This window comes from Telmatherina bonti (genome assembly GCF_933228915.1).
Source record: "Telmatherina bonti genome assembly, chromosome: 23".
NCBI lineage: Eukaryota > Metazoa > Chordata > Actinopteri > Atheriniformes > Telmatherinidae > Telmatherina > Telmatherina bonti.
The window spans coordinates 21,295,147-21,313,547 of NC_136632.1; the positions used below are offsets into that span (position 1 = coordinate 21,295,147).

General features: G+C 37.8%; 1 protein-coding gene across 1 annotated transcript; it reads right to left on the bottom strand.

Annotated features, from left to right (window-relative positions):
- Positions 1–211: 211 nt before the first annotated feature.
- parpbp (PARP1 binding protein) lies at positions 212–17,885 on the bottom strand (the record flags this gene model as incomplete). Its single annotated transcript, XM_079262912.1, has 10 exons — positions 212–531; positions 978–1,164; positions 7,653–7,734; positions 11,110–11,291; positions 11,427–11,610; positions 15,123–15,277; positions 15,416–15,586; positions 16,415–16,510; positions 16,633–16,869; positions 17,736–17,885. The coding sequence occupies 10 exons, from the start codon at positions 17,883–17,885 to the stop codon at positions 212–214; spliced, it is 1,764 nt and encodes a 587-aa protein (XP_079119038.1).
- Between the last annotated feature and the right edge of the window lie 516 nt (positions 17,886–18,401).

The window sequence follows — 18,401 nt, forward strand, 5'->3', positions numbered from 1 at the left end:
ATTTCTTTCAGCTCTCTTTGAATTAGTTGATGCTAATTGCCGGCTGCCATTAGTTGCAGCTAGATGCCAGAACCCATAAAAATATTACTGATTTGTAATTTATCCCTCAGAAAGAAAGTAGTATATGACAAAATGGAAAATCACTAAAGAGAGAGTGTCTGGATAGAACATTTGAAATTTACACCATGTAAACAGCTGATGCAAGTAATACTTAAAGTCTGAAGAAGCTGGTGAGCTTTCCCTGTCCAGCTATGAGCTTCTTTCTATTTGAGGGTTTGCTGATATTTTTGGGCACTTTGACTGACACATGAGTGTGCTTTTTCTTCTCAGGGGGCTCATTCTCTGACCCGCCATGTTGACCAGAATCCAGCTGCTTTCTCTTGGTGCCCTTGTTCTGCATCTGCATGCTAGTTTTCTTTCTATTAGTCAGATCTGCACTTCCAATTTGGGCATTTCCACTTATTTGCTCAAGGGCAGCCTTTCGTTGTCCTTTACTTCTCTCATTTTTCCGACATTCAGGGGTATGCTTGGCTGCAAAGGCTAAAACAAAGCAAAAGCAAGTTTGACAAGTTAGTAGAAGAAAAAAAAAGAAAAAAGAAAACATTGTGACGGAATTGCTGACGTTAGCTGCTTGTCCAAGCAGACTGTGTGTTTATTCTACAAAGCTAAAGTTCAACATTTGTGATGTAAACCTGATGGAGGCCAGCCTAAATTCTCACAGAACAAAACACAGAAAGGGAAATGTGCAAAACGTCTGTGTGAGTGTATGTGCCATTTGGTTTTACTGTAGATTTGGGGGTTAGCAGATTTTATAGAATGGGGATTCATTTAATGGCTGTAAGAACTAGTCCCAGAGTAGAGACTGGGAAGGGTTCATGGCTGAAGTTGAGAGGTTGTTCCTAGGCCTCAGTCCAGCTGTTTAGCGTCAGAGGAAACAGGTAGAAGAATACAGCTTGTGTTGACATTTGGAGCTTTACCTGTGCTTGCATCATGCGCACCAGAGCCGAAACCGTCTTCCATAGAACTAGGAATCTTTGATTTAGGGGCTGGGTGCACACAGCTAGGGACTTGACTAGTGCTTGGGAAGTCCAGCACCCGGTTGAGTGGTAGGTCTTCATCTTTGTATGTGCAGGCAAACTGGGATCGGACAGCCCTGTCTCTAGGCTGGAATTAAACAAAAGCAAAAAATATCTTTAATCCAGTAGATATAAAGACATGTTGCTCAGTCTGTGGCACTTGTTTGTCTGGCTTTTTAAAAATACTTTCAGGCTTTACCTCAGTGTTTTATAACTAAACCTCAAATTTCCCACCCAAAAATTTGACTTTTAACTTTGAGTATATTAACAGTTCCAAATGTTTACAGGTATCAAAGCTGCTTAAAATTTTATTTCCTCAAAGTTTAATCAGAATATCAGACATTTTTTAAAAACATTAAAATACACTAAGAATCATAACATTGGCTTGAAGTTTATTTTTATTTTATTAATTTGAACTTTATTTCAAACTGAGAGTTTATCCTGAAGGTAACAAGGATGTCGGTGCCAAGTTTCTCAAGAGTTCCAAACAATAGATGCCATGGTGTTTCACAATCCACAAATATCAGATCATGGTGGCATTGAATGAAGTAAAGAGAACGGGGATCTCCAAAGTAATTAAGGGAGATTAACTATGGATTGTTTTTGGTAATACATAATATATGTGATGCTGTTTTAATAGAAACAAAAAAACGATCGCATGTTTTTGATTTGTATCTGAGAGTTGGTTGCCAAAATTCCTGCCTTTCATGGTGCCTGGCTTTTTACCTTCATGTTTTCAAATAACAAGATGACTTAACTCTTTGGAACATCAATAACAGATGCTATCAAAAAGAGAGGGAGAACAAACTGTAACACAAAACATGAGTAATAATATTCCAAATCAATGACTCTTTCTGTCATTAGCCAACCAAAACAAGATGATCCGGGGTCATTTCATGGCAACTCGTAACTTTCCCAATCTGAACCGAAATTTTATATTTAGAGAAATCAGTAATTCTTAACTTTTACCAAAAATACTTCCAGCCCTTCTCTTCTAAACTTCACCAACTGTAAATGCATAAAATCCTATTCATATAAAGTATTTTTTAAATATTTTGAAAAGTAATTCGGCATTTAATTTAAGAAAACAACAAATAAAAACGTCAGCAAGTGCGGCTAATCAAAGCTTTGTAAACGAGGCAAACATACCAAATAATTGGTGAGGCTGTTTTTAGAAAAAGAAAAAAATACATCATTATAAAACAAATTATATCAATTTACACGAACAAACAAAGATAAGGTCATTTGTTAGCCCTGTACAAGGACCCGCTACTCTACAATGGCACAAATTGCAGGCTATAGTCTTCTTGCTTTTCACCCAAACAAACAACAGCGGTTTTACATTGAAAACAACTTCATTATGGCTTTTCAACATAATTTGGCAATCTGATTTTCAGCACAGTCATCTACAGTACCACCACAGAGGAAAACATTGGGGAACAACGTTCACAGAATTGCATGATAAATTCTTTGCATATTTTCAACACTTTCTTTGGTGTTCGTGTGTGAAATTGACCTCAAAGTCCCATGACCAGATGTTTCCATTCAGAATTTTTAAAGAAAGAGTTTGGAAAAAGTTAATGGGGAAGTTGAGTTATGTGTCTGTATGACTATGTGGCAACTTATCTCAGTGAAAGACTTCATAATGACCTTTTTAATATCATTAAATAAGGTTTACACAAAGAGGAGCTGTGTATTACACAGTTTTAATGCATACGGCAAAATCTAGAACACCAGGCATTCCTCCACAACGTGCATCAAAACCGCCAAATGCACAGATCTGAGCTGTTTTATCCGCCTATACCATGGTCCCATACAGGAAACAGTTTATAATAATAAATACTTATTTCCCTTTTACAAAATTTTCTAAATATGCTGAAGTAAAGAAAGTTTTTTTAATGTTCGCCTTGTATTTTTTATTCTAAACGACCGTTTAGCTATAAGTTGAACCGTCAAGCTACGACGCATTTCTCTTATTCACCTGTCAAAAGCCAGCTGCTCTAAATCATTTGATTAACGCTTTACTACTAATACTTTACTGTAATATCACTGACAGAGTGATATTACAGTGATTTAACATGCCAAACATGTGCATATAAAAGACAATAATGCAGTCAGATGGCGTTAGATTTTTCACTGACCATAATATAACAAAGGCTAATGAATCATTCATCGGTGCAACTTCATCCTACTTAATGAAGAGAAATACTTTTTCCAGTCTCATCCCAGTTACACCTAAAATAGAAGCGATGCAGCTCATTAAAAAGCCATGCTAGAACAAAGTAAATGATGTTGAAGGCTACAATCCCTGCCTTGGGGTTTGGAGATCAACAGCTTTTTATCCACTGTTTGATGTACGTCTACTTAGGATTATCACAATCCAAGGATTTCACCCTTAAGGCCAGCAGGCCGCAGTAGGGAGAAGGAAAAAAGGTGTGTGTGTGTGGGGGGGGGGGGGGGGGGGGGGGGGACAAAGCTGAGAAGGTTTATGATTTACAGATGCATCAATATTTAATTTCTGAAAAGATTCATAAAAATTACACATTATACGGGTCTGCAACCTTTACGAATAAAAGAGCCATTTTTACCAACATCCTGTCTACGTCGCTCAGCTGTGGACAGGCGACTGCTGGAGATGAATCAGTTTTAGTTGTAATGTTTGTCGTCATTTTCGTGGTCCTGTCCTGGATGAACTTTGCAAAGAGGAACTTCTGAAACTATTTTCCGCAGAAAGGCTGAAGAGACACACCTGTATGCAACCCTGTTTGCATCTGAATTAAAAACGGATGAAAGAGTGAACACAGCCAAACTGAGTGACAGCAAACTTTTTATGCTTTGAAATTACTGTCATACACTGAATGACCTAAATACATTCCTGATAGTCATCAATGCAGTTTTATGCTTGTACATGTGCTGAACATGCAAGTGATAGATTGAAAAACAAGTGCATGATCACAACCAGAAAATGAGTCAATCCTGGTTATACAGTAGAATTATGAAGAAACGAAACGCACCTTTTCTTAAACAACAGCACCTACATTCATAGAGGAACCACTATGAACGCTTTTGATGTCTGAAACATCTGTGGAACTGAGAAACAGTTTTGGAAGCATCCCAAAAACAGAAACTAAATCTGTCCATCTCTGAGTGTGCCAGTTGACGTCAGCGCATGATGAAACCGCTGGAGAAGTCTGGGATAAAGTCGTTTAGCAGACAACAGGAAACAATAACCTTTCAAGTTTCCCTTGCCAGTCCAGTTACGCAACTGATATGGCATCTTCAAAGTGAAATTGATGCAGAAAGCTTCCGCTGGCCGAGTTCAGGAAGCGGTGAGCTGCCCAGGGACCATTACGCCGCACTCAAACAGGAAGGCAGCCAGATTGTGGGGAGCTAAAATGACATCTGGTAGCGCAATCAAATAAAGGAGCCATTATACACAATATTTTCAGCATACTGGTTTTTTTAAATAAAAAAAAATAAATAAATAAAATAAAAGAGTTTTAGCTAATCAGCTCTTTGTGAAATGTAAGCAGCGCAAAACCATGCTATAAACTTCATTTAAGGTTTTCCCTTTTCTTCAGTGTGTCATATAGCTTTTCGTGATTTTAAAGCCAAACCACAGTTTCTCTTACACAAAGATTTTCTTGTATTTCACTTAATGACTTCATGAAAAACATTCACACATGTCTGCAAAGTGGATGGTACACACCTACTGCCCTGCAGGCTTTCTTTATCACCATTTCCTAGCATTCTTGGCTTAAATTAACATTATTCTGCAGACCTAAATTCTTTGGCTGTTTTTTTAGGGATACTTGTCCAGTTGCTTGTTAATGCAAATATTTAATCAGCCAGTCACATGGCAGCAACACAATGCATTTAGTATTGACTGTATATAAAGAGATGGACGGAGCCTCTGTGACGTCACCCATAGGTTTCTGAAGAGCTGAATTGAAGCTCAATGGTCGGTTCCTGCCGTCGCCATGTTGGCAGCGTCATGCACGTCGTCTCGCCAGATCCATACAAATAGTGACAACAGGGTTTGTATTGGCATCGTTCAATACCAGCAAAATTACATCAATATTTTTCTTGCATAGGGCTTCTGGGGCAAAAAGCCAAAGAATGTGAATGAGAAACCAAGAAATTGCAGGTTTTGCTTTTTTCACAAACTGTATGACAAAAAGGGAACAACAGTCATTTTCTTATGTTGTTACACTGATTGTGTTGTTGTTTTACATTGTTTACACACCAAAAAGCCTAAAATATCTTTAAAAATCATGTTATTTGACAAATCTTTGTACCGTGTTTAACTATGAACACAATCATGATCAATAATTTTAAGCAAAGCACTAAATGATTGTGAAATTTCAAGTAAAAATAGTATTTGTAAAGGTATTGACGATACTTGTTCTGGATTTATTTGGTATTAGATTGATACCAAAATTAGCAGTAGCACCTAGCTCTGAACGGAGATTCGTTTAAACACCACAAAGTGTTTAAGGTAGTTCTGAAGGCAAAACCCAGTACTAGCAAGTTGGACCTCAAAAAGTAGCTGTTGAATGCGATTGATGGGAAATGTTGACCAGTAACTGAGAACATACTGACTTGAATGCTTTTTTTTGTTTTTAATCTCCAACTGTTTTTATTTACAGGTTTGGCTTTAAGATGACTTAAAATATTTTTTCAGGAATTTATAAGATTAATTGTTAAATTTGAATATTCATTGCATAACATATTTATAGTTTCACAGACTGAAAGTGATTCAGTGCTAAATGCATTTCTCTGTACACCATAATGCACACATAAAGTTTACTTGAATCAAACAGGCAGAAGCAGGATAACAGCTAAAATAAACCAAATGTAGAAAATCAGGTGAGGAAAAATGCTTAAATTAAAAAAATTACACAGCTACTTCATTGGCCTCTATTTCTAACCAATCAGAACACAGTAAGTCTTAAAGAGACAGGCACTGAAATGGAGCTTTTAGGACAAATTGGAACAAGGAAAGACTGCTGCAAAAAATTACCAGTATGAAACATTTAATCATAACGCAAACTCTTCTTTCAACTCCCAGAATAAATATATGTAACTGCAAGTGAGCTTAATGCGGCATCTTTAATACTGTAGGAGCCGATTTCTTTAACTGTGTTCTAATTGGTGCTGTTAGGGGGCGCTGTATTGTGACCTGGGAAGGTGACGCATATAGGAGGAACACGTCACTAGTTGGGTAGATGTTTGGCCCAGAAGGCAAATGGTTTTTGACCGCATGGCGCGACGTGTAACTGGCACAAGAATTTTGGAAATGGAATAAAAGATGGATGAACCAGAAACTAAGGAATCAGAGTGAAATCAATCACGGTAACGCGGCACGTCAAAACATTCTCGGGCCAAGATGTCTCAGTGGCTTTGATTTAGACTTAGCCCCTTCAAATACGTTAACATGTCTTCCACTGATGCCGCCGTACATGTTTATCCGCTTCATGACAGGCAGTTTGAAAAAGTAAATTCTCATCATAATTCAGTTTTCATCCTGAATTACCCATAATGCAACTCCAACTCCTGCAGTGCAATGTATTGAGCTACAGGAGCCTCGAGCTGCTAGCTTAAAGTTGAGATGAAGAGCAGCCAAGGAGGTTGTTTTCAAACTTGTTGTCATAAGACTTCATCAGATTTCATACAGCTCCCTCTGGAGCCATAAATGGCTTTATGCATGTTTCCCACATATGTGGCCCCATCCAGCCGCCACATGAACATGTGTGAAAATCGATGGGGGTTCCCTCTGAAATTATTCCTACAACTAAATGTGGTGAGTGGAACATTTTACAGCTAAAACTAGAATTATTGCCTCGCGGTTATGTGCCTCCGCTAACCAGCCCAGTTTCAGCTTACATCCATCTCCGCTTCTGTTTCTGAGTTATGGCACTGAATAATAACAAGAAAAGTGTATTTGCAGAGCATTGTGACATCGCAGTGAGTTTTATTTCACTTCCTCTCGTTATCCTCGCAGACGTTTCTGTCAAAGCTGGTCAGAATCAGGATATGAACTGGAGTTTGAATACGTTTGTTGTTCTTGAAACTGGAATAAATCCCAACTGTTCCTAGTATGGTGACATAAAAAGCTCTAAAGCCTCCAGACTGATTTAAACAGGCAGCAGAGGAAGACTGTGTCAAAATGTCACCATTTGTCTCAAACGAACTGCAAGGAACATCAGCGTGAAAAATGAACCTCTCAGAAGAAAGACACCGATATCAAATATACATGATCCTGCACTGTAAGCAAATGAGCCCTGACAAAAAGGATAACTTATAACTTATCATCAAGACTGGTTAATGGTTTGAATCCCCAACAAATAATTCATTTTATGCCCTGGATTTAAACTGCAGGCTCAAACCAACACAAAGAGCTAAAACCCAGCTGTGCAAACGGGAACGGTGGAAGTCAGTTTTGAGCTTCAGCTAAGCAAATAAATAATACAATACCAGGGAGAAATTACAGGATGTAAAGACATTATTTGCAATGTTTGCACATCTGATTCAATTTGAAGTAAGTGATGGTTTGGATTTGGGGCCCCCTGTTACCTTGGGTTTGATCAGGTCTCGTCGGCTCTGGACTCTGTTCCTCAAGGGTTCTGGCGAGCATCCAGTAGACACTTCTGGGGATCTGTGGAGAGCCCCACAGTGAGAAGCAAAGAGGAGAGGTTTATAAATTAGAGAGGGTAGAAGCTTACATGGTTAGACTAAACAAGAAATCTGACCACCGTTTCTGACAACACTGCTCTCCCTCAGCTGCGACTACAAAGAGTCAACTTTTCAACAAGTAAATGTCTTCCTAATCAGACACTCTGTGTCATCCACCTCTGACACAATGTAAAGCCCCCCCCCCCAAAAAAAGAAACATGGCTACTGGCTATTATTTCAGAGTATTTTTATTGCAGATGTTTGAGCAGATAAATTGTTCCAGTGTGATGTGGGAGGATTTTCCTGCATGTGGTTTCGCTGAAAGTTGTACAGTCCCATGTTGGTCTGAACATTGCTTCAGGGCTTTTCCTGCTCTCCCGGTGTGTAAAGACAATCTACTCTTATTCAAACTAGAGGTGATGGATTTTTCATGCCGAAGCACCAACTTTGGATTTCATGCTTTTTCCCCATTTCAGATAAAAAAAAAAAAAAAGTTTTATTTTGCCTTATTTGCCTCGGTAGAAACTGCTGTTTTGTTTGTTTGTTTGTTTTTATCTTGGCATGAAATTACATGTCACAACTATAACAACAAAAAATCCTTTGTTAAAATAACATTTTAAGGGCTTAAGTCAGAATAAATGATCATTGCTCTTATAGTTATGGGTAGTCTAGCCAACCTTTACTTATGTAGCAATGGGGATGTTACCTGATGCACTGAGAAGTACCTCACTCTATTACTCTAATATATTAATGTATAAATACATGCCAATATTGCCGTCTCTAACTTATTTCTCCGTTTTCCGCAGGTCTTCCTGAATAAAGTCCAGTTGTACATGTTGATCTGTCTTTCCTGTCCTCTCCACCCCAACCAGTCGAGGCAGATGGCTGCCCTCCCTGAGCCGGGTTCTGCCGGAGGTTTTCTTCCTGATAAAGGGGAGTTTTTTCCTTCCCACTGTCGCCGCATGCAGCTCAGGATGGGGGATTGGATCCAAGTCATGACTCGATCCAATCCGTTGGTTTCTATTATAGGACATGTATGAATTGGCTCGAAATGATGTGTATGTTGATTCGCGTGTAAAGTCCCCTGTGACAACATTGTTGTGAAGTGGCGCTATGCAAATAAAGTTGAATTGAATTGAATTGAATTAATACCGTTAGAAATGTTTGTTTTGCTAAATTAGTTGTTAAAGGGATATTGTGTAACTTTTGACCCAAACATCAGCCTGATGTGAGTAATAATGGAGGATTTCTGGCATTAATATACAGTGGTTGAGGTGTGTTGGTGCTCCAAGGGGGCTGCCCTTTTCAGAAACCAGACACTGTAACTTTCAAGGAGTGGATCAGTCTCTCATGGGATCATGTGACCTGAAGCGCTTTGCTTTATGGCTCCCCCACTATAAACACAGAGGGCTCTGCTTTGTGCTACTTTTGCCTCTTCCAGCCAAAGTTGGTCATGGATTAACAAAGAAGGTGAAAACATTAATATCAAGTTGCATACCTTCTTCTTTCACAAATCTTATAGTTAGGAGACCAAGTCTGCATGTACGGGGGCCGAATGTCCAGGTTATGCTCCCATAGTTAGCAATCCATAACTTATGCACGTCACCTGATGCACTGAGCAGTACCTTGCTTCCTTTCCTTTATGTATAAATATATATTACAGTATTGCCATCATCAATATATTTCTCCTTTCGTCGCAGGTCTTCCTGAATAAAAGCAGCTGTACATGTTGATCTGTCTTTCCTGCCGTCTCCACCCCAACCAGTCGAGGCAGATGGCTGCCCTCCCTGAGCCGGGTTCTGCTGGAGGTTTTGTCTTCCTGTTAAAGGGGAGTTTTCCTTCCCACTGTCGCCACATGCATGCTCAGGATGGGGGATTGGATTGAAGTCAAGAAACGGTACAATCAGTTGGTTTCTAATAACTAGGGCTATTTATGAACTGGCGTGAATTCATGCAATTAATGTAATTGTTGTGAAGTTCCCTGAGAAGTGGCGTTATACAAAAAAAAACAAAAACAAAAAACAAAGGATCCAAGGAGGCCAGGCAGACAGACAAGTTTATCTCAGCAAAGAATTGGCTTGTTGGAGACTGATGAAAGAACAGTGTGTATGTAAAACCCACTCTCTGTTTGCCTCAGTGTTATTAGATAGCTAAGTTAGCGCTTTGCCTGTTTTGCAAACACAGCAAAATGCGATTAACTTTTTCACATCTCTCAGCCAATGTTTATTTAAAACAATGACAGCAAGTGCCTGATAAGCTGCAGAATGTTGCAGGATACTTCTATGTCTTTATTTTACTGTTTGGTAAAACTAAATGCGGCTAGGTGAAGCTAATCGGCTACAGACTAAAGCTAAACTGACTTCCTAGACATTTTTGCACAAATTGGGCTGGTTTGCATATGATAAATGCATTTCCTAAAGACATAACAGAACATTTAGCAACTGACCTGGGTTAGTTTTATGCTTTCCTGTTGTTCAGTAGGAAGCAGTACTACTGTAATGTCCCAAAAATTACTGATGCTAGCTGTACTAAAGTTACTGCTTCATTTGATACTCAAAACTATAATTTATAGTGATGTTTCTGGGGCAGTTTTTGTTTTGTGTGAGTGTTTTATTATATTTTTTTGTAAGTGTCATGAATGGAGACTGTTTAATTTTGCAATAGTGTTGTGCGGCCTGTGGCAAGTTACAGGTTTAACGCCTCTAGTGGCCAAAATTTACTCTGTTTTTTTTTTGTTTTTTTTTAAAGGAAAAAAATAGTTATTTTCATACAGTATGTTTGCGTTCATTCAATCTCTAAGCTATCCTGTGTACTTCATTTTCCTGTTGAACTCTTCAAATTTTGCTTGTGAATCACTAAAATATTAAGAATAAAACAAGTGACAGAATAAACTTAGCAACAAAATTAAGTAAACTCTTGTCTTCACTCCAAACAACAATACGCAGTGGAATATGCTGGAACAGCCTTTCAAAAAAAAAAAAAAAAAAATTGCAAATAAGCACTGTTAAAAAAATAATCCATTTAGAGATCATATTCATTTATCCCTTTGGACACATTTTTTTTAATTCTGATTAAAAAAGTTTTAATTCTAATGCTACTTTTATTGCAAAAAGAATTGTCCAATTCATCACTGAAAATGGCCTCTTAAGTATCAGAAACAGCCTTTCCAAAGTTCCTAGAGCTCAACATTTGTGTTTTCTAGAATAAATCCTCATAACACTGGTATGCTTTGTGGTTTTATTTATATCTAAATATCCAGAGGCTCCCAACAGAATTAGTTAAACTATGGTTTCTTCAATACTGGGATGCATACATGCCAAATTAAAAGGATAAATAGTCAATGGGGTACGAGGCCAACCTGAACAGCATAAGGACGCAGGTTCCTTCAGCTCCACTGAGGACAGGTTGGTCCTCAGACAGCAGTTCTGCCTTGTTTGGACAAGGAGGAGCCAGTGCTTCTTCATCCAGCAGTGCCATAAGCACTTTCACAGTGTCTCGACCTCCATATGCAGTGGCATGATTGACTGTGTAGGCTTTTGGCTGGAGATGAACACAACAACAGTCAGAAGTCTGTCAGAACAAACAGTAAAAGATCAAATAGGTGGTGTATAGATGTAAGGACTCCAGTAGAGAACTAAAAGGCCATCTGGATGGAGAGTTGATGTTATACATTACCCTGGCAGGGCTGATTCCCATCCTGCTTCCATTAGCAGCCTGTTTCTGGAACTGGTCTAACTGGAAAATCCTTTCCCTTAACTCCTTTGTAGTTTTATCCGCTGCTGCGTGGACCTCATCTCCGCTACTGCGCCCTTTGACCAGCACTGCCCGGATAGTGGTCACCAACCTGGCTCCACATACACTGAGAAGAATAACATAGTGGCAGGCAGTGACAGATGCTACACAAACCATATCGTTCTACAGGTAGAGGAGAGTACATTTTCACACTTTTAAAACAGGTTTGTCTGGATAGAATTATTAATGCACAAGAGTAGGGATGCACTAACACCGCATTTTTTTTCCACACACTTATTTGAGTACTTGCCAATACTAAGTACAGATATGAGTCAGTATGGACTGACGAGCTGTCCAGGGTGTACCCTGCCTTTCACCCAAAGACTGCTGGGAAAATTCCAATTTTTAACATGGCATGACTAATAGGGGTGGGAAAATCTAATCGAAAAATCGAATATCGGGATGTTTTGCTTCACAATTTTAAAATTGATTTTTTAACCAAAAAAAAAAAAAAAAAAATTCAAATAAAAAATAATCCATTATAATTTTTTTGGTCATTTTTGTTGATCTTTTTACTTGTCTTCTTGGGCATTATAGCAAGTCTAGCCATTGTGTTGTTTTTTCCTAATTGAAATCAAGAAAAATGACAAGAAAAAAAAAAGTTTTGTACTTATTTTGTTTTTAATCTACAAAAATAAGCAATATCGATGAATTGTGAGAATAGCAATTAAAACTAAATTGGCATCCAAAAAATTGGAATTGAATCGGGACAAAAGCAATTGTCACAGCCCTAATAACTAAAGTGATAACTTTGTAGTTTATGCATTAAAAATTAACATGTTAATTCCACTGATTAATCTCTATGAACTGAACACAAGATTTCAATAGCTATCGATTTTTTTACCTTGGTATTGCTTTCTGGAGTATCAAAATACTTATATGAATACAAAATAGGATTACACCCACTACAATCAGGTTGATATCCAATACTGTATCTGTTCATTGACACATAAGAGGCCATGGATAACTGGCATCCAGTTAAGCTTTATTTTACTGTGATGCTTTGCCAGTGTGAACAGTTATGGTGCATGAAATCAGTTTCAGATCACCACAAGACTGTCACTGCACTCAGCCATCATTTTACAGCTCAGAAACCCCAGAATTTATCAGCTTTAGCTTTACTTTTATGGTGGTATTTTCTTCCAGCGGCATATGACTTGTGTAGATTTCTAAAAGTCAAGTGCATTGAAGCATATAAGAAAGACGACAGCAAGGTAGAAAGCCGGTGGTCCAACCCTGACCGGGTGCTGACGTAAGCAAGCAGGGTTCAGTAACAGAATCATTTGGGAAAACAGGGCCCCTGGTACTGTGGTGAGTTCACAGTACCAGGGGCCCTGAACTCACCACAGGTGTTTGTATGAGGAAATACTGAGAGCGTAAAGGCACTGCCTGCTGAAAGACACATGCTGGCTGAGTTAATCAGCGTCTCATTAGATGGGAACGCTCAAATCAGCTTGCGTGAATCGAGAACCCTCAGAAGAGCAGCGAGACTTGAACGCATACTGCACAAACATCACAATGTGTTGTTACGGCTTGACCAAGTGAAGCTAATGTCACTGCCGGGACTGCCTTCAAGAGCTTCTACCTCAAAGCACACATGATTGAACTGCTAAATTATTTCTGATAACCACTTCTGTTGTGAAGCCAAATGCCTCAGCATCCAAAATAATCTGTGATGGTATGGAGAGTGATCTGTGGAGCTTAAGTTCTGATCATCAAAGTCAACGAAGCAAATGAAGACAGGCTTTGAAGTAGTAAAATGAACATGCTTTAGCAATCCAAATGTTATCATGGGGAGCTTAGATGGGAGTCATTATAGGGATTTGAAGGAAATAATAACAAGCTGCAGTGGCGCAGGTGGATTTTATGATCACAGGTATGATTTCAGTGCACAGGTGTCCACCAGGCTAAAACACATAGAGAGAAATGTTCCCACCAGCCGTAGCAGTTCGCTCCTCCCACACAGAGCTGTGTTCAGCTTTCTGGATGGAAATGAACTCACAAGAGGTATACTGGCATCAGGGAGGAAGCAGAATTTAACCAGAATGTGAAAAGCCGATGAAGCAATTCAAAGAAAATTCCACTCAATCATAAATCAGACGTTTTACTGTATTTGGCTTCAGCCAGTGCCAGATGCCTCAGACTTTATGATGCAGAATAAGAAATGGAAAATTTCACTACATTGTTTGGGATTAACGACAACATATAAATGATATATCCCAAAGTAAAGATTTTGACAAATGAGGGAATTGACTGTAGCAACAAGTGTTTTTTATTTTATGTTCTCAACTAAAAAACCAGGATTCTGTTTTTAGGTTTTATTTTTGTTATGTTTTATGTGTTTATATGTTTTCTCTTTTGTGTTATATAACCACCATTGCTGTGGCAAACAAGAATGATCATTATCATTTGTATTTTGGGATTAATAAACATTTTCATTTAAAATACATTTAATTTCATTCTTAACATTAAATTTAAAGAGTATCAATTTTGCTGTCGATATAACTACTGCCTGATTCATCACTTTTTTTTAATGTGCACAAAAGCAGAACATGAATTAAAATAACTTCGAACTGTGACAGATTCAGCAAGTATAATAAAAGCATTTTATGTGAGCATTTCAAACCGAAAAAAAAAAGAAAAAGAAAAGCAAAAAGTGAAGTCAGAATAAGAGGGAACCACTTACAAATGTCTTACAGCTGTACTGGATCTTAGCCTCAGTATTTGTTATCCCCTCCTCTCCAAGGAGGAGTTTTGGTAGTAGGGCCTTATGCACAGCAGAGAGGGATTGAGCTGATTCTGCTAATTATTATTATTTGTTCAATCCACCCACATCTACCTTATTCTCAGTTTTATAAAGTCCTGGCCAAATGTACCAACAATTAAATTGTTTTAAGGATTGGCAAAATTAACTGTAGCTTCTTTCATTTGAGAAGTTGCTTTTAAATTCTTTTGTACTAATGTATGATGACAATATCTATCTATCTATCTTGTTCCCAGTTTATGTAAGGTCAAGATTAATAGCTAGCATGGTTTCATCTTACATGTGCAGGGTATCATTTTACCGTATGCCAAGGAAATGAAGACTAAATTATCCAGTTTACTAAACATTTAACCACTGTCTATGTATTGCATTTTGCATTTAATTGTAATCCCTTTATTTGAAAAAAAAAAAAAACCTTCTTTGCGCTGGCATTTGGTCATACCTGAGCTTTTTCTTGTGAATTTTTTTTTTTTTTTTTTTTTTTTTTTTTTAACTTTTATTTCAGATTTTTCTTTTGTGTCCAGATTTTATTTATCTTTTAATGTGCAGTGTTTAATTTTAAATTGTGGAGTATTTTTGTTTGTTGTTTAATTGTTCAGCACTTTGGGCAGCTGCTGCTGTAGAAATGTGCTATATAAATAAATAAATGTGAACTTTAACTTTGCAGCTTCTATTAAGAACTAGAACGCAATTAAACCTTCTTCATATCAGACAGAACTGTATCGGTCTCAGTGATCAAAGCTAATTTTAGCCAATTCTAACCCACCAATAAGACATGGAATGATGGGTAGCCTGCATGAAGCTACGTTGTGTACCTTGGGTCAGGAATTTCCCCCAACATTTCTTCCAGGTTGTCTAGAAACTGGACGTAGTCACACAGCCCTTTCACATGCTTCCTCAGTGGATCGGACTCTGCTGGAGCATAGCCTTTCCCTCCAAGCTGGATGGCCCTAATGAAAGACGTCAAAGCCTGCAAAGAACGTAAAAGATACTTAAATGCTGCAACAGAGAAGATTACTCCAATGTTGGTTTACAAGTGACACAAAGTGCAAACACAAAATTACTGAAGTCACATTGAAAATAAAATCACAGAGTGGAGATTTCTCACCAAAAAGAGAGAAGTTTTGGTGTTATTGGCAGAATGCTTAATGTCAGTAAATGCCTGTCGACCAAGGCTGCGACTGGGGACGTCAAGGGTGATTGCCAAGGCCATGTCATTTTTGGAGTTTACAAGCAAACTCAGATATGAGCAGAAAACACGCCTTACCGCCTTCTCTACCTGTTCAAAAGTAGAAATCATAGCGTTTTAGCACACACATGTTAGTGGAAAACAAAACGAGAGGGGTGGCATAATGTGCCATTTTGAGATAGTGAATAAATTATATTTAATTCAGAAACAAAATTAGCTAGCACACTATTTGAAACTGAGAAAAAGCTAATCTGGCTTCACTAGCAGTGACAAAATTCCACTTATAGCTTATTACGTTGTTTAATTACAGACGATGTAAAAGCAAGAGAGACACAAACGTGATACCTCCCCTTTACTTAACTCTTTTATAAACAGCTGCTTATTGTTTCCCTAAGTGCTCAGTTATTAAAGAAAAATATATTAGTGTGTTTCAACCACCAAAATAAAACAGTAGTTCCACAGCATGAGCAAACCCACTAAAAACAGCTGTCTGTATTTTAACTCCCAAACGATTACAGCATAGTATAATTGGTAATACAGCAGCAAGTCTTTACTAAAATCTCATAAATTAGCGGCTGACAGAAGAGGAAGAAGGGTGTGTTACAGAAGCTCTTAACCACATTGTGTTTAAACATCTGTGAAGTAATTGAATTCATATTGCAGTCTTAAATCAGAGTGATGTGATATAGGGCTCCTGTCAATAAGAGCAGGATGGAGTCCAGACAGAAATTAAGCACACTGAAAAGGCTGGAAAAGTAAAAAGCATGACATTTTGCCTGCAAGGAGAAAAGTATTTCATATTACTAAAACAACTTCAGATGACGGTAGAAGGCAAAGTGGAAAAAGTGAATTTCCTCAGGAGAGTTTATTAAATAAATTGCACCTTTTATGAATGTAGATAAGTGTGATTGGGCCTACCTGTGAGCTGCAAGACCTGCTTTTACTAGATGGTGTTGATGGGACTGAAGAGTCTGGAACCTCAGTGTTGCCTGACAGAAAGTCAAACAACTGGATCTTGGCAAAAGAATAAAGAATGAATTAGAGAGATAAATCTATCACGTTTATTTCTAACTCAGTAGCCAATCCAGTCTTCCATAATCATCATCATCATCTGATTTCATCCAGCTCCTGCTCACCGGGCTTACAGACTCCTCCGGATCCAAGTCCACCACTCTCAGCTGTTTGTACATGGAGAAGATATCAACCAGGTCGACGGCGTTGGAGCGTTTCAGGAAACACTCATATGCTTCCAGGACGAGATCATACTTCTCCAAGCGTGCAGAGCTGGGTGGTGGCAGGTGAAGTTTATCTGACAATAAGTGTTTCCAGGTCATCAGGACATCACTCAGAAGCACTTTGAACTCTCCGATGTGCTGTCGCAGGAGGAGAGAATACAGCGAAAGCAGCTTTCGTAATTACTAATGGCCTGGAACCAATCAGTTCAGAAGAAGAAAGACCTTTAGCGGCAGTCCAAAAAATAAGCCATGAGCGGTCTCAGTCGGAAAGCTTTGGTAATGTCATCAGTTATGGACTTGATGATAGTCTGCATCATGGTTCAATTGAACTATGTGGTGATAATGATGTGAACAAGGCTCATGCTTTCTGGATAACTTACAACAAGAAAACTGATTTATCAGATATCATTTTTCTTCATTTCAATGAGGAAAAAACAACGCAGTAGCCAGACCATCATTCTGCTGCCATAATGCCCAAGAAGACAAGTAAAAAGATCAATTAAAAAAAAAACAATAAAAATGACAAAAATTTTATAGTGCATTTATTTTATTTATTTGAAAAAAAAAAAACTTTTTTGTCAAAAAAAAAAAAAATTTTTTAAATTGTGAAGAAAAAAAACCTGATTTCTGATTTTTCAGTTGGATTTTACCACCCCTATTTTATTTATTTTGTTATCATTTTCATCTCTTTGAAAAAAAATGACTGAATACTTTGCAAGTTTGCTATTAGCAAGATGGATTTCTTGTTCAACTGTGTACTGAATGAGTCCTTAGAAATAAAGCTACTTTATAAGTAATGGAAGGTTTATAGCTTGTCTATATCAAGGTGAACTAACATTATTGTTGCGTATTTTACATTTTATAATTATAATTCCATTTGTTTTTATGTTTGTGAACTCATTATGACTGAAAACATAATGCCCCAAATGAAAATTCAGTGATAACATTAAAGAAATCATATTTTAATTCATTAGATTTGGTTTCATTAAAGGAATGAAGCTCACCTGCTTGTTCACCTCAGCCATAGCTAACTGCAACACCATCAGCATGCCATCAGCTCCATGAATGGTGGTCCTCTCAGACTGAAATACTCTGTGACACTCCCTCCTGAAGGTTTTCACCATCAGCTTGAGATGATCTCCTAAACTTTCCATTGTTCTTTAAAACAGAAGTAGCATGAGATACTCCTTGAAGTCTGAATTATATATACAAGTGAGGTTATAGCAGGAGGACAAATGCATACATATACAATTTAAATGAACTGCTTTTAGCAAGTACAAATGTAAAACAAATTCAACAGTAATTTAAATTCATTTTGTTCATTTCTTTCATTTCGATCATAGAAAACAAACCACCATTCTTACAGGGAAAGGCAAGCAACTTTCAGATTAAGCTAATATATGAAGGCGTCACTTTATTACCTCAATCTATACGTGTACAAATAAGCAAAGTGGAGTCATAGAAAATATTTACATATAAAAATGTCTAACCTTTTATATTGTCCCAGGATTCAACTTAGAGCCACTCCACGACACTATTTTTCAATTTTAAATCGACGATGACGAGTTCTGCCTTTCATCCAATCAACTTTCAGTAAACGGTAGCGGGTTGTCACCGAAAAATTTAGTACTTTTTCCGATACATTAAAACTTAGAAACGTATAATCTCTG